General features: G+C 40.0%; 1 protein-coding gene across 50 annotated transcripts in view; it reads left to right on the forward strand.

Annotated features, from left to right (window-relative positions):
• Positions 1–16,603, forward strand: part of CLASP1 (cytoplasmic linker associated protein 1) — a 293,720-nt gene that overhangs the window by 200,406 nt on the left and 76,711 nt on the right. For 28 of the 50 annotated variants that reach the window (XM_070071085.2, XM_089329376.1, XM_051838608.3 and 25 more), the window contains 3 exons: positions 8,075–8,182; positions 11,199–11,225; positions 13,146–13,313. In XM_070071085.2, coding sequence (XP_069927186.1) covers positions 8,075–8,182; positions 11,199–11,225; positions 13,146–13,313 — 303 coding nt within the window. The remainder of the gene's footprint in view (positions 1–8,074; positions 8,183–11,198; positions 11,226–13,145; positions 13,314–16,603) is intronic. The other 22 variants (XM_070071086.2, XM_051838612.3, XM_089329364.1 and 19 more) reach the window with 1 other exon arrangement.

The raw sequence follows: 16,603 nt of genomic DNA on the forward strand, positions 1-16,603 counted from the left end.
GGGTGAGTACACCTAACTTGTGGCTTCAGTTTTCATTACCTGTGGTGTCTGGGAAACCCCCAAGCTGATGAATTAAAGTGATATGTGCTTGTTGCCCCCAGAGGTGCTTGACAAGAGCAGACATTTAACTTCTGCAAGATTCCCACAGATTAAAGTCAGCCAAGTACAAGCTCATAATCTAGTTAATATTTTAATGTGAAATGAATTAACATTTTCATTTCCATTTGTTCTTTTTCGAAATGTGCTTAGTCATTCTTAATAGTCTGTTGTTCCTCTTCCAAAATTTCTTTTCCTTTCTTTAAATATTGAGATGTTAAAATGATCCCTGTTCCCAGAATTTTGTGGGAATTATGTCCATCATGAGTGAGAAGCAGTAAAGAAAAAGAATGGACCCCGTGGGGCTGGCATTGTGGTGCTGCTTTTCTTCTGACCAGCTCCCTGCTACTATGTCTGGGAAGGCAATGGAAGAGACCCAAATGTTTGGGCCCTGTTGCCCACGTGGGAGACCCAACTGGAGTTCCTGGCTCTTGGCTTTGTCCTGACCTAGCCCTGGCTGTTGTGGCCATTTAGGGAGTGAACCAGTGGATAGAGGATATCTCTCCCTATCTCCATCACACTGCCTTCCAAGGAAATAAATAAATCTTTTTTTTTTTTCCTTAAAGAATGAACCCTGAAGGACTTAAGGATTGCTACAGAACATTAAAAAAAATCTGCATTTTAAGTGTTTAAAAGAAATAAGAATAGTTTTAGCAATATATGGAAATTAGTAGCCAGAATGGTCTTTCCAATTGATTTTAACATACCTTTGATCTGGAGTCAAAGCAGTGAATCCACACAGTCCATATCTGAACAAAACTGTGAGCCCTGGTGAGTGAGGACCAGAGGTGGCCTTGCCTTGAGGTGCTTGGCTGAAACTTTGAGCCCTTGAGTATTTACTGTCTTGACTGCATAGGATGTAAGTACATTGTCATTGGCAAACAAGAAAATCAGCTTTACTAACTGAAGAGGCAACAGGAAAATTTGCCCATCTTAGCTTTAGTACTGGTGGGAGGAGGAAAGTGGTTTCCCTTGAGAATTTGCAACTATAATGTGGATCTTCAAACATGATTCTGGTTGGAATTTACATTGCCTTTTTGGTCTGAAAAACCTAAATAGATAAATCATTCCAAGTTGACTGTGGATTACCTGTGTCCACAGGGCACTAGTCAAGCAAATATAGATCCTTTTTAGAAGAATTCCATTTCTATCTAGATCTGAAAGAATTCCCCATAAATTTCTAAGAAAAATGATCATTTGGTTGACTTAATATTTAAATAAATAGAAATTTTGGAAAAAGAATAAGAGACTATTAGGAATGACCAAGCAGCTTTTGGAAAAGAACAAATGGAACTTGAAAATGTAATAAATTTAAAGATTATTTATGTGTTTATTTGGAAGGCAGAGAGAAAGAACTTCCATCTGCTGGTTCATTCCCCAGTTGGCTGCAAGGCTGAAACCAGGAGCCTGGAGCTCCATTTGGGTCTCCCGCATGGCTGCAGGAGCTCAAGCTCATGAATCATCTGACACTGCCTTCCCAGGCACATTAGCAGGGAACTGGATCACAAGTGGACCAGTGGAACTTGAACTGATAACTCATATGGGATGCTGGTATCATAGGCAGTGGCTTAGTCTGCACCACACGCTACTTCCTCCCCACCTTTTTTTTTTTTTTTTAAACTGATTTTATTTGAAAGGCATAGAGAAACACACACACAGAAATCTCCCATCCACTGGTTCACTGATTAAATAAATTCTCCTAAGAGGAATTGTAGAGTCAAAGGCATATATGTATGTTTGTGTGATAGAGCTGCCAAATAGCTCTCCCTAGGGACTATTCTGATTTCTCTCTGATTGAAAGCACTCAGTCCTGTACATACCACAATGTTACCAAATTCTTATATTTTGGCATTTAAAAAATATATTTTATTTATTTAAGAGCTAGAGTTATAGACAGTGAGAGGGAGACAGAGAGAAAGATCTTCCCTCTGCTAGTTCACCCCCCAAATGGCTGCAACAGCCGGAGCTGCACTGATCTGAAGCCAGGAGCTTCAAGCACCCGGGCAATCCTCCACTGCTTTCCCAGGCCACAGTAGAGAGATGGATTGGAAGAGGAGCAGTCAGGACTAGAACCGGCGCACAGATGGGATGCTGGTGCTGCAGGCGGAGGATTGTCGCTCCCCCTCTTCGTGGAGGAACGACACAGGACCCTGCGCTGTTCTTTTGTCTGCTCGGCCCTCCCCGGGTTTGCTGCTGGTTCTTCCCGGGTTGGCTACTGTCCCTTCCACCTCCGTGGAAGGGCGGTTCCCCCTGCCACATTCCCCACTTCCGCGGGGGAGCGGCACACCGCCGGCCGGCTCTCTCGGGGGCTGCACAGGTGTTCCTTCAGCTAGATGTTCCCCTTAGATGTTCCTGGTGCATGCCGTCTCTCTCCTCCTTTATAGTCCTCCTCCGCCAATCCCAACTCGGCTGCCAACACGCCGAGTACGCTGCTCTCCTCCAATCAGGAGCAGGATCAGCTCCTGGAGGTCATCACTCAAGTTGGCAAGAGGCAGCTGCGTAGAAGCTGCTTTCTCCTCTCCCAGCGCCATATTGTGGGAGAGCAGATGCATAGAATAAGTCTTAATTCCAGTAACTTAGTCTAGTCCGAGTTGCTCCCCACAGAGGATTAACCTTCTGCGCCAAGGGGCCAGCCCCAATATTTTGGCATTCTTAATATGAACTTAATTCTTCCTCTGAGTCAAGCTGAACACTATTTCATACATTTAGAGCCATTTGTTTTCGGATTATCCCTGATCTTTACCCATTCTTCTGTGGCAATGCAATGTGAGAACTGGCTTGTGCAGTTCTCTAGGACCAATTGTTAAGTTTTCAGAAGTTTTGTAAACTGGCTAATGCCATATCAGATAGCTTGAAGTGGACTGTGGTAGGAATGGAAATGGGAAAACACCACAAATCAGTAGATACTCAACCCTCCCAGCTGATGATAAACATTTGCTATCACAACACTGGGTTGGTTGGATTTTATGATTCCTAGGAGCTATTTGTATGCTAAGGAAATGGGCCCTTTGTGATGTGAATTGCAAATACTTTTTTCTAATTTGTCATTTTTTCTGAGAGGTTGGTTGACTTAGAGAAAAGGTACATATAAGCTATTTACCATGACAAAATAGACTTAACTGTGTGGATCAGTAGAGCTTTAAAAGGTAGGCTGAAAAAACCATAAGAACTTTATGTTAACAGTTTAGAAACAACTTGGGAACCAACGTTGTGGTACAGCGGGTTAAGATGCAACCTGCAATACCAGCATCACTTGTGGACTCTGTTTCAAATCCTGGCTGCACCACTTCTGGTCCAGCTACCTGCTAATGCACCTGGGAAAGCAGCAGAAAATGACCATGGGGCCCTGCACCCATGTGGGAAACTCAGATGGCATTCTGGGCTCCTGGCTTTAGCTTGGCCCAGCGACAGCCTTTTGGGGAGTGAATGGAAGAAAACCTCCCTGTCTTTACCTCTGTCTCTCTCTCTGAAACTCTGCTTTTCAAGTAAAATAAATACATTTTTGCAAAACAAAATAAAAACAACTTGGAACAAATTTCAGGAAAACCCCAAACTGCTTCTTTAAGAAGCAATCAACTTGAGAAGTTTAAGACTTCTCCCTTGATTATTTGAGTCTGTAGTTAAGATTGCATTACTTCTTCGACCCTTTTAAAAAGAAATCAATTAAAATAGAGAAGATAACAACAACAAAAAAAATCCCTGTACCACTTAGTTACTCATATGAGTTATTTTAAACAGTGGCTAATTTCAATGTTATCTAAACTCAAAGACTAGGAAAAGAGGAAGTATTTGCTAGTTTGTGTGGCTGGCATAACCTTAGTAGAATAGAGTATAGATGCTGTGTGTGCAGATACGTAGTCATGGATGTCTTAACCACTTAGATGCAGTCCTGGCTTTCTATTTTAAAAATTCGCTGATGTAGTTCAGATTCAGAGGGAAACTCTTTTATCTCAAAAGCACAAAGCATCGAAAATTCCACAAACGTTTATGACAAAAATTCTTAGCAACTATGAATAGAAATATGTTTTCTTAACTTGTTGAAAGCTCAAACCTATTGTGAAATTCCAGAATTTAATTTAATTTATTTGGGAGGCAGAGAGAAAGAAAAATTGATAACTCCCACCTACTGTTTTCACTCCTCTGAAAGCCACAACACTGGGGGCTGTACCAGGGCTGCAGCTGAGAGCTGGGATCGAGCTCCATCTCCCAGCTACTTGGGCCATCACTGCTGCCTCACAGGGTACACACCAGCAGGAAGCTGGAGTCAGGAGTCACAGGTGGGCATTGTTCTCAGGCACTCTGATGTGGGATTTGAATGTCTTAACTTGCCAGGCTAAACTCCTGCTGCAGAACTTTTTTCAATCTTGTTTAAATCTACAATACCTGCCCTCATTGTAATAAATAAAAACAGAGAAATGAAAGTAAATAGTTTGAAAGAAATTTATGTATTATTTATAGATGATATTCTATTTAGAGAACTCCAAATAATTACATGAAAATTAATAGACTTAATAAAAGTTAGCAAAATCCCTAGAGTTAAGATCAAAATATAGGGGCCGGGGCTGTGCTGCGCTTGGGACACTGGCATCCTGTATGAGCGCTGGTTCACAGCCCAGCTGCTCTGCTTTTAGTCCAGCTTCCTGCTAATGTGCCTGGAAGGGAACAGAAGATGGCCCAAGTGCTTGGGCCTCTGCCACACACGTGGAAGACCAGGATGGAGTTCCTAACTTGTGGCTTCGACCTGGCACAGATTGGCATTGTGGCCATTTGGGATGATCTCTGTCCTTTCCTCTCTCTGTCTGTCTTTAGAAAATAAATGAATAAATAGGTCTTTTAAAATATGAAAATATAAAGACTAATCATGTTCTGGTATGTCAACAACTGTTATAAAGTATAATTTAACAACATGTGTATAATAAAAGGATAAATAGGTCTTTTAAATTATCAAAATGTAAAGACCAATCATGTTTTAGTATGTCAACACTGTTAGAAAGTATAATTTAATAACATAAATGAGTATAATAAAGCACTTTAAGTTTATAAAATTTTTCTGTGATCTTTAGAAAAAAAATGATCAAACTTTATGAAATGACATTGGAGAAAGCCAAATAAATAGGAAAAATATTAATAAATGGGAAGATAAGTGTTAGAAACCTTTTCCCCTCAGTAACCTTATATTTCACATAATGCTGTTCAGCATTCCAGCACATCTTTCACTGTATCTGTACATGTCTGTGGAGGAGAGCAGAGGGCTTAGGGAAAAGTAGATTTATGATTTCCCTACCAGTTAGCAGGATCTTGTTAAAATGCTGGTGACAACACTGTGGCATTGCACAGATATGGACCCACTGGGCGTCAGAGACTTGCAACTGTGCATGCGGAAGTACTTGGTAAATGTCATCAATAAGAAAGGGCTACTTTGCAAGTGCATTGGAGTATCAATTAGTCATGGGAAAAACAAAATGGGTCTCTCCTGTAACTGTATAGAAAAATCAATCCCATGTCTTCACAACGATGCCATAGATTTTTTTGGCTATATAGTGTTCATATATACATATTTATTTGAAAAAATAGGGAATGATGAACAGTGGATTGAGAATTGTATTAAATGTTGGGGGAAGGTAGAGGATACAAGGGGGTTAGCAAAGAGATTTTTTTAGTAGTAAATTTAAAATAAGAAATTCAAACTTTTTAATAAAATTGTTCTATTTATTTGAAAGAATTATAGAGAGAGACATATCTTTCTACCTGCTGCTTCACTCCCCAAATGGCCACAATGGCTGGGCTGGGCCAGTCCAAAGCCAGGAGACTGGATCTCCATCCGGATCTCCTGCCTAAGTAGCAGAGGCTCAAGTATTTGGACTGTCTGCCACTGCCTTCCCAGTCACATTAGCAGGGATTTGTGTCAGAAGCCAGGACTCAAACTGATGCTCGAATGGGATGCCGGCATTGCAGGTGGCTGCTTAACCCCCTGAGCCACAATGCCAGCCCCAAATTCAGGTGTTTTTGATTTTGACTTTGCCTGACTGACTGCTTTGATTGCCTCTTAACTTCTTCAGGAGAACCAAAGGTCTCCACTCATAGGCCAGCCAGCCAGGAACAGGTGTCTACACTAATGGTATACCCTGGACACATTAGTTAATGTCCCAGTTTCTCTGCTTCCTCTTCTGTGAAAGGGTGGCACTTGCTTCATATGTTGCTGTGAGGGTTCTGGGTTGACATCTGTAGTTGTTAGTGGCTTTTAATTTTAGTATAGATTCTCAAATGTAAGTCTTTCTTTAGACTGCTATTAAAATTTTTTGATTCCATTTACTTGGTTTTTAAATGTCATACCTTCTTTTATTGCTCCCTAGCTCGCTCTTAAACCTTTTTCAAACTTTAGGATTTGTTGTTGTGGTGTTTTTTTTTTTTTTTTTTTTTTTTTTTTGACAGGCAGAGTGTACAGTGAGAGAGAGAGAGAAAGGTCTTCCTTTTCTGTTGGTTCATCCCCCAATGGCCGCTGCGGCCGGCGCACCATGCTGATCCGAAGCCAGGAGCCAGGTGCTTCTCCTGGTCTCCCATGCGGGTGCAAGGACCCAAGCACTTGGGCCATCCTCCACTGCACTCCCAGGCCACAGCAGAGAGCTGGACTGGAAGAGGAGCAACTGGGACAGAATCTGGTGCCCTGACTGGGACTAGAACCTGGTGTGCCGGCGCCGCTGGCGGAGGATTAGCCTATTGAGCCACAGTGCTAGCCTAAGATTTGTTTTCTGCATTACTTCCCTGCAGGTTTTGTCAAATGCTTGGGTGAAAGTGATTTTGAGGGTCGTTGCCGCGGCTCACTAGGCTAATCTTCCGCCTTGCGGCGCCGGCACACCAGGTTCTAGTCCTGGTCGGGGCGCCGGATTCTGTCCCTGTTGCCCCTCTTCCAGGCCAGCTCTCTGCTGTGGCCAGGGAGTGCAGTGGAGGATGGCCCAAGTACTTGGGCCCTGCACTCACTTGGGAGACCAGGATAAGTACCTGGCTCCTGCCATTGGATCAGCGCGGTGCGCCGGCTACAGCGCGCCGGCTGCGGCGGCCATTGGAGGGTGAACCAACGGCAAAGGAAGACCTTTCTCTCTGTCTCTCTCTCACTGTCCACTCTGCCTGTCAAAAAAAAAAAAAAAAAAAAAAAGAAAAGAAAAGAAAGAAAGAAAGTGATTTTGAACAGTGTTGGTGGAAATTCAGATTGTGTCTTCCTTGTGAGATTGCTATTTTGAGGCGTGCTGTGCTCACTTGTAGCCACAGAAGCCCTGTATTAAAACATAGGTTTAATCCCTATTGCATTTATCTAATATCCAATGATTTTATGATTTTCAGTTCATTTTTATTCTTAGTGTTTCATGAATTTCATAATTGGGGCTAACAGATTGTTTCTGGCATGGCAAATTGTTTCCTAACTGTATGTAGCCCTGAACTATCTTTAGGCTACCATTTCTCCTGGGTACTCTGCATTTTATTATATCTACATCTTCTACAGCCCAAGAACCTGTTATCCACATACTTTAAAATAGAAAGTACTACATATCAGATACATTTGTCCTCGTGGGAGCTGTGTCTTTAGTTCATTGCGAAGTTTAAAAAGTGAGGCTTTTGTGTTTTGTTGTTTTTTTTTCTATAGTATTTTTTCTTAAAATAACAGCACATACTTTCTTTTCTGTTTTTTTTTTTTTTAATTTGATTTGTAGACAATAAAGAAAAGTTAATCTGGAAAAAGTGGAAAACTCCTCAAGTGGCTGTCACCATGAAAGTATGCTATGCTTAAGTAATTGAAAGTGAAGCACCTGCGGGGCCCTGCCCCTCCACAGGACACACATGTGCATACTGTCCGTGGTGGGCCTGGTGTGGGGAAGCCCTGGTGCACACAGAAGTCCTGCTTCCTGCGTGGTGGGCTGTCTTCCTCAGGAGGTTGCACTGACTGGAAGTGTTACGGAAACCCTGTTCTTACTGTGTCCTCCAGGTCGTATCCGCACGAGACGGCAGAGCTCTGGGAGTGCCACCAACGTCGCTTCCACACCCTCTGACAGTCGGGGCCGCAGTCGCGCTAAAGTGGTGTCACAGTCTCAACGTAAGAAGTGCATTTTATGCTCTTGGTTACGTTAATTTTTATTCAGCAGACCATTCTCCGATTAAACGTTTCACAATATTTACATTGACTATAGGAGTAAAATCACTTGTGTGTGTGGTTCTGAGATACTGTGAATAATCTTATTATTTGTTGGGTATGCTTACAAAATGGAACATTTCAGGCACATTTGTGACTCCTTTCCAGGTGGTTTAAATTTTGTCACTAAATGTTAAATATTAAAATGTAGTTTCTGCCCAGCTTTGAGGTCTCTCAGATGGAAATTTACCTGTTCTGTGACCCATTTTTGTGTTGCTAAGGAGTCCCTTTGATGTAATTTTAGAGCAGTATCTGGGCAGAAACCTATTAATGCTGAGTTTTCCCCATTGGTAACTAAGTAAATCCATGGAAAGCTTTCCCCTTGTAACCCTCTGTTTTAACATTTGCAGCCTGCCCCTCTCTTCTTGCCAGTGTGGGCCCTTGCTTTCCTAGCTGCCCTCGCTTCCAGAATTGCTTCTCTGTGTCTGTGAAGTCAGTTGGTCTATGATCACTCTCAGGATCCAACCTTTATGTCTCACTGCCGGCTACATGTGACTGAGTGGCCTGTTTCCTCTCTGTGCATGCCATGGAGCAAAGCTGGATGAGCTGAGTGTAGGAGGGAGAGTCTTGTCCCCAGGAGCTGCACAAGTGCCTCATCACAGCACTCTTCAGCTGTCTTGCATCTGCCTCCTTGGTGGCCCTAGAGCGATCTGACCTGTGTAGGGAAAGTGCATTCAGTCTGCAGACAAACCTTAGGATGCCTCCTACTGTTGAGAATGCCTTCTCAACTCCTTCTCAGTTTAGATTTTTTCCATGCCCCTTTGCTAACTATCATCCAGTGTTAACCAAAGTTCCATTCTTTCTGCAGAGTGGGGAGTCAGGCATGTTGCTGCCCTTGGCAAGATTGTAGAAACTCCTAGGATATAGGTTGTACTGGGCAGTATGATACACTGCAGGTGTGGGCTTCATTGTCCTGTTCACCTGGGTTTGCATCCTGAATTCGGTGTAATGTTGGGTGTCCGTGTCCACTTAAGAACATTCAGGAAAAAAGGCTAGGGATAGGTTTACATGGTGAGAAATGTAAGTGAGGGTAGACGAGTCCATTACAACCAAGATTGCCCTATCTACTGTAGAACTCACCTGCATTTGCACTTAGATCTAGGGTGCAGGTACAGCCTAGAAGCTTCTGCCCCGGAAATAACACCCTGGCTCTGGATATTCTATTTAACAGCAGTGATCTCTGCAGACAAAGAAGGATAAAATGCTCCACTCATAACCTCATAAACATGGGCTACTACATTACTACTACAGAGTGCTTGACAGAGGGTGCTCAAGTCTCAGGATCTAGGTCAGTTTGATGAAACACATCAAATAATACCTGTCTAAGCCTTCAGCTGTGCAGTTACTCGCTCCTATGGAGGCTGAGGGTGGAGCAGTGTTTCACATTTCTTTGCATCTGCCATCGATAGGCATGGGCTTCTGCACAGTTTCCTGCTGTAGCTGGGTCAGTGTTGTATTAAACTTCATGTGTTAACCTGCTTAGGGGGAGGTAAAGATCTAAGTTCCTTCTTTAGTAGGGATGAGGATGATAATGGAGTTTTTTATTTTTTTATTTTTAGATTCATTTATTTGTTTGAAAGAGTGACAGAGAGAGAGGGACAGAGATCATCCATCCATAGATTCACTCCCCAAATGGCTGCAACAGCTGAGCCAGGCCAAAGTCAGGAGCCAGGAACTCCATCTAGGTCTCTCACATGGGTAGCAGGGACTCAAGCAGATAATGCAATTTTAATTCCTCATCCTTATAAAATACTGTTTTTGACCTTGGAGCTTCACTTTCAAAATTCTTTTACTTTACTCACCAAATTATACTCCAAGGAGGGGAGATACACCAAACACTAGCAAATTCATCAAGCCTGCCCCTTAAGCTTATGTCTATAAATTAAATATTTAAAAAAATATTTTGATAAGAGGTAAACATAAGCATATTTGTTTGTATTACAAATGTAGATGTAGTAGCACTCATAGTCCTGGTTTAATACTAAAGTAGATTTTGTTAGTATTAGAACTTCTAATAATGGGCATATTTCAAGTTGTGGTTTTTTTTTTTGTTTTTTTTTTTTTGTTTTTTTTTTTTGACAGGCAGAGTGGACAGTGAGAGAGAGAGACAGAGAGAAAGGTCTTCCTTTGCCGTTGGTTCACCCTCCAATGGCCGCCACGGCCGGCGCGCTACGGCCGGCGCGCTGCGGCCGGCGCACCGCGCTGATCCGATGGCAGGAGCCAGGAGCCAGGTGCTTTTCCTGGTCTCCCATGGGGTGCAGGGCCCAAGCACCTGGGCCATCCTCCACTGCACTCCCTGGCCACAGCAGAGAGCTGGCCTGGAAGAGGGGCAACCGGGACAGAATCCGGCGCCCCAACCGGGACTAGAACCCGGTGTGCCGGCGCCGCAAGGCGGAGGATTAGCCTAGTGAGCCGCGGCGCCGGCCCATATTTCAAGTATTTGAGAATTAAGGGGCATCATGGGACATTGAGATGAAACTAGTTAGTAGCAATTTTTCTCAAATCATTGATGATTATAGTGAACTTCGGTGAAGCAAGCACTGTTAACATCGGTGTGATACACAAGTGAGTAAGTTACTACCACTTCTCCCAGGTTGCTCAAAGCCGAGGGCACAAGGTGTTCTGGAAGGGCAGGGGCTTGTTTTACTCTAGTCAGCATCTCCCAAGGCCTAACACTGTGCCTGACATACAGCTTCATAAATGTTTCACAAACAGATCTGAGATAATGGTAATCTATCATGATAATATAAAGTAGACATACGTACAAAGTAGAGTAGAAGGAACAAGTCACAGGGAAAATAGCTATCTTGCTAATGTGTTTGTGAACCAAGACGTTTGTGTTGCATGCTGACCTTTTGTATTGTGTTATTGTCTTTTAATCCACTTTTTGCCTGTCCTCTGGTCTGCTCTCATAACCAAGGATCCAGATCTGCTAATCCTGCTGGTGGTAAGCCGTTTCTCTTCTTGACTTTTGTTTGTTTTGCATTCTCCTTACCCCATGGTCCTTGCACACAGTATTAACTTCTCTCTTTACTATGAGCTTAGTTAATCTTCCTGTATTTTTTTCTGTATGATCAGATTCTGGAGTTTGAAATGGATTTCTTTTCCCCTTTTACATAGATTAATAGTCTATAGGCTCAAATTTTGTGGCCAAATTAATACATTGTGAGAAATTCTTCATGGTACTGTGTATTACTAATTTTTACAATGATTTTCACTTCAAATTACAGTTAAGTCATGTTAAAGTACTCATTTTTGTTAGTGGTGGCCTAAGTGATCCATTTGAATGATGATACTCAATATATATATATAATACACATATTTTTAAGGTATTTATATTTAAGAGGCTATGTAATTTCAGTGTAAATGTTGTTTGAAATATTTTTCCCTTCTGATCATCTTATTCTGGTTCCTGGTAATGTACACTTTATATTTTGGGATTTTATAGCCTTTTCTGCTTAGGAGATGATCTGAGTAAATGACTGCCATTTGAGTGTATTGACACTCAACAGTTTACTGACTTGGTTTCACAAACAATAGTTGTGTAGTTATCTAGGTACTTAGCTATTCATAAAAATTCTTAGCCTCATTATTTGTTTGTAATTTTCAGATCTATTGTTTAATTCTGAGGCAAAGTGATCATGTGATTTCTACTTTTAAAGCTTGTTTTGAATTTACTTTGAGGCGTAGTAATATATGTGTGTGGGAAGGTGAAATTGTTGTGTGTTTATATGTGAGAGTACGTGTGTGCATATATGTATGTGTGTATGCAAATACAGTCATGCAACAATTAACAAAAGGGGATATATTCTAAAAAATATGTTGTTAGGCCATTTCCTTTGTGTGAATACCATAGCGTGTACATATACAAATTATACGGCCACAACATCACTAGGCAATATAATCTTACAGATCAATTGTCCTATATGCAGTCTTTCGTTGACTTTAAAGATTTTATGTGTTGCATGACTCCATATACATGTATATGTATATATGTATATACATACAAAAATGCGTACGTACATACTTCTATACACCCATAAATACACAATTTTGACTGCTTGCTTTGTCAATTGCTGTGAGGTATATTAGTCTTTCATTAGTTAAAGGTCTATTAATACTTACTGCTTTTTTCATTTCTCCCTATCTTTTTGTCTTTTTTATACCTTATATTTCAAAGCTATGTTGTTGGGAGCATAAAAGTTTGCAGCTATTAAGTTGGTGGACAATTATTCTTTAATCAATATTAAGAATACTTATTTGACCTTTTAAAATGCTATATTATGTTGTTTTGTTTTACAATGTTGTTTGACAGTTATATACTTTACTTTCATTTATTTTTTAAATCAACCCAAGAATCTTTGTCTTTTAATAGGTGAATCTAATCCATTCACATTTATCATGTTTACTGATATTTGAGTCTATTCCTACTCTGATTTTATTTGCATAGTTTCTAGTTTTTTGTTTGTTTGTTTGTTTTTTTAATCCCTCTCCCTTTTTTCTTCCCTTTGTTACATTAAAGAAATTTTCTCAGGTCCATTTTCTCCAGCTAATGTATAAGAAATTTGTTACATTTAGATTTCTGCTCTTCCAACAGAAGTCACACTCAGAGTGTTTAACACACATGCTAAACAGCTTCATGGTTTCTTATAGAGATTTGCCATGGAATCAAGAGGTCACTTTTGGTTCTCAGCTTGCTCTTTTGAATCAGAATTCTGTGTTCATTTTTGTCCATCAGTAATTCTTTTAAGTCCAGAAAGTCTTTTGTGATACTCAATATTCTATTATGTTCCTACATCTGAAAAAAATTCTGAAATATTATGATTTATTCTCTGATTGCCATCTGTTTTTTTGGCTTCATATTTAGCTGGCAGCCGGTCAAGTTCCCCAGGGAAATTGTTGGGAAGTGGTTATGGTGGACTTGCTGGGAGTTCCTCAAGAGGCCCACCTGTGACATCATCTTCAGAAAAACGAAGCAAGATTCCCAGGAGTCAGGGATGTAGCCGAGAAACAAGTCCAAACCGAATAGGATTAGGTAAGGATTCTCAAAGACTTTGGAATACTGTTCCCTCCTTGATCATAATTTTGATTATAGCCTGTTGATTGTGTGTAATGTAGGAAATGGAGATCTGTTTTTGAACTGAGGATGTTGCTTTGCCTGTGATAAAAAATATTTCGCTTTTGCTTTATATATATATATATATATATATATATAACCGTATGTTGAAGTTTCAGTTAGAACTAAAAATTATGGGATTTACATTGAAATTGAAGGCAAGAAATTACATCATTGTAGGCTTTTGTGTTCTACAGTCATTTTTCAAAGCATTGGAACTGTGAAAATTGGCAGGATTTTCCCCTCACAATTAGAAACGATGTTGCCTTTTATTTTCCATTCACTAATTAGCATTGAATAACCATTAATCTATATGAATTTTCAAAAGAAATGTTGATATATTTTGATATTGATCTTCTGTAACCTAACTGGTAAAAGTACTATAAAAGAATATGTTTAATTATTTTTTGACAGAAAGAAAGCTAGGAATTGATGGGAATCAATGTAATATTGATTTATGTGTTGTAGTACTTAGTTTCTTTGTGTGTACAGAATCATATGAATTTCTCTCAGCAGCTTAAAGACCTTTTACTATGTTAAAATCTAATCCAAACTCTGCCTATTTAATATAAAAGTGAGAAACCTTTTGTGATATAATGCAAAAAAGTCATAAGTTCATACTCTTTATTACATCTTTATCTACTTGCTAAGGGTAAAAATGTATTACTGTGAGATCAGAATACTCTCTCTTTAAGTCCTGTTTGCTGGCCTTTCTCATATGTTCATCTATCTCGGCAATTTTTACTGGGAGGTCTACTGTAATGTAGCAGACACTTTATTAGGCCTGAGACTTAGAAGGTAAATGAAGCAGATTTTGTTTATGACTTTAAAGAGCTTGTGATCTGCTGGGAAGAGGTAGAACTGTGAAATTGAATAAAAGGACTATGACAGGGTGCTGTGAAACCACAGAGGAGGGAGTGCCTTGGGCTATTATTTACCCCATCCTCACAGATTTCCTTCAAGGAGGTGCTGTTTTAGTGAAGTACCTGGTGGGATTAGTCAGGGTGAGGAGATGAGGGGAAGGAATTCTAGGGTAAGAGAAGCATGTGCAGAATGAGCCAAGCGAGGTGGAACCACAGATAATTTATTTGACTGCAGCAAAGGAAGTTTATGAGGGTGGAGTGAGAGTCGAGGGTAGAAGGACTGGTAGGTCTGGCTCAAGAAAGTCCTAGAAGGCCCTCTGGAGTTTTGCAAACAGGGGGCAGTTATTTGAGAATAGATAGGGTTTGGTTTTAACTGATATGTGCAAAGCAAGTAAATGTGTTTGATGCTTTTGTTAATTCTCCATGATGACGGCTTTCTGTTGGCAATATATGCATGCATGGTCTCTTAGCTGACAGGTTTTTGTGGATGTTGATGTGGATACAACCAGAGGAAACACCGTGGCTAGAAATCTACATTTCACATTGAATGCTGAAACATCTCTCTTTGAGTCTGACTTTGGAAAATACACTTGATTTTAAATCTAGGTGTGAGGTTTCTGCTGTCATTTTTCCATAGGTAATTATTTTCACTTTGTAGGATGTATGTTTGAAATACCGGTTATTTTTTTTTAACAATTCTTTTCTATTTAGGGATTTTACTTTTTGTGTTTATTAAAGATGCCATATTTATTTTTATCTTGAAGTTGAGGAATAACCCAACTTCAGTTTTCTGATGTAATTCTTAAGATCTGGTGTTCCAAGGTCTCAATTAGGAAGTTTGATTTGTGTAGAGACAAAGACAACATCTATCAATATTTATAAGCTTTTTGTGTTTTGGTAAAGATTTATTTATTTACTTGAGAGGCATAGTTATAGGGAGAAATAGGGAGAGACAGAGAGGTCTTCCATCTGCTGGTTCACTTTCCAAATGGCTGCAACAGCTAGAGCTAGGCCAATCCAAAACCAAGAGCCAGGAACTTCTTCTGGGTCTCCCATGTGGTTGCAGGGGCCCAAGCACTTGGGTCATCTTCTACTGCTTTCCCAGGCCATCAGCAGGGAGCTGGATGGGAAGTGGAGCAGCTGGGACTCCAACCGGCACCCATATGGGATGCCAGTGCCACAGGCAGATGCTTAACCTACTATGCGACAGTGCCACCCCAATATTTATAAGCTTTTAAAACAGATAGTATGAGACATCGATAAGAACTGAAGAGGAACTTGTTTATTTCCAAAGAGCTCTTATTTGAAATATTATTTTGAAGAAAGTTATCTCCTTGTGCTCCTTAAGAGGATTAGTTATGTATTAAGCTTTGGTAGTTCTGATTAAAGAACTATAGATTTCTGCACGTTGTAGAATACACACTTTCAAATAAATATATGCGTAAGGTATATTTGTCCATTCATTCTGATAAGACTGCTTAGAGATTTTTGTATTAGAGGGTGGCAGATAGGTGAGCACTTTTCAGTAATAGATTATTTTATTAGTGTGATAATTTATAATATATAAACCTTTGTGTCTGAATAATTGGCTCATTGTTTAACAAATTAAAATATGATATTTAAAAGTGATGGGAACATCTTTTAGGAATGTTTTCTGTAATCCTTAACCAATACAGTGTTTTAGTGATAGCTAAAGTAGGTTTGGAATTTGCACTGAGAATTAATTCTAGTTATTGACAAATTATGTTTGGTTCAATTACGCCCCTCTCCCCTTTTTTTGATTAGAAATGGTATTTCTTAACTTTATTTTAAAAATGATGCCAAGGCTGTAATTCTTTGGCATTCAAGATGTCTTAAACAAAAATGATGTGTAATTCCTGTTGGATAACACAGAAACAAAACACATGGCTGCTCCTTGTAAGCTATCCAACTGAGTAGGGAAATATCTGTAAATTTTTTTTGTGTGTGTGTGTTTTAAAGATAATACTTTATAGATAATAAAGTCACATAGACAGGTAACATCTACAATGATTATATTGCAGAAGTTTGTCTTTGGTTCCCTTCTTCTTCCACTCATTTATTGAAAGGAATTTATAAAAACACACTTGACATTTTTGCATCTTATGTTCTGTGGCTAATTCATTTAAAATGACTTTGATTTTCTGGTGAAATTTATTGAAAATACTAAACATGAATAATAAACCATTTTAACTGTGAAAATAGACAACTGTGCAAGACCAAGACGTGAAAATGTCTATGCAAGAGGTTGTTACACATGTCTACCTTCTGATCATTTTTGTTAACCTCTTGTACATTTCATTTTGTTGAGTTCTGGCTGGATCCTCC

The sequence above is a fragment of the Oryctolagus cuniculus genome, chromosome 3 (assembly GCF_051225735.1).
Source record: "Oryctolagus cuniculus isolate XC-2025 breed Fujian yellow rabbit chromosome 3, ASM5122573v1, whole genome shotgun sequence".
Taxonomy (NCBI): domain Eukaryota; kingdom Metazoa; phylum Chordata; class Mammalia; order Lagomorpha; family Leporidae; genus Oryctolagus; species Oryctolagus cuniculus.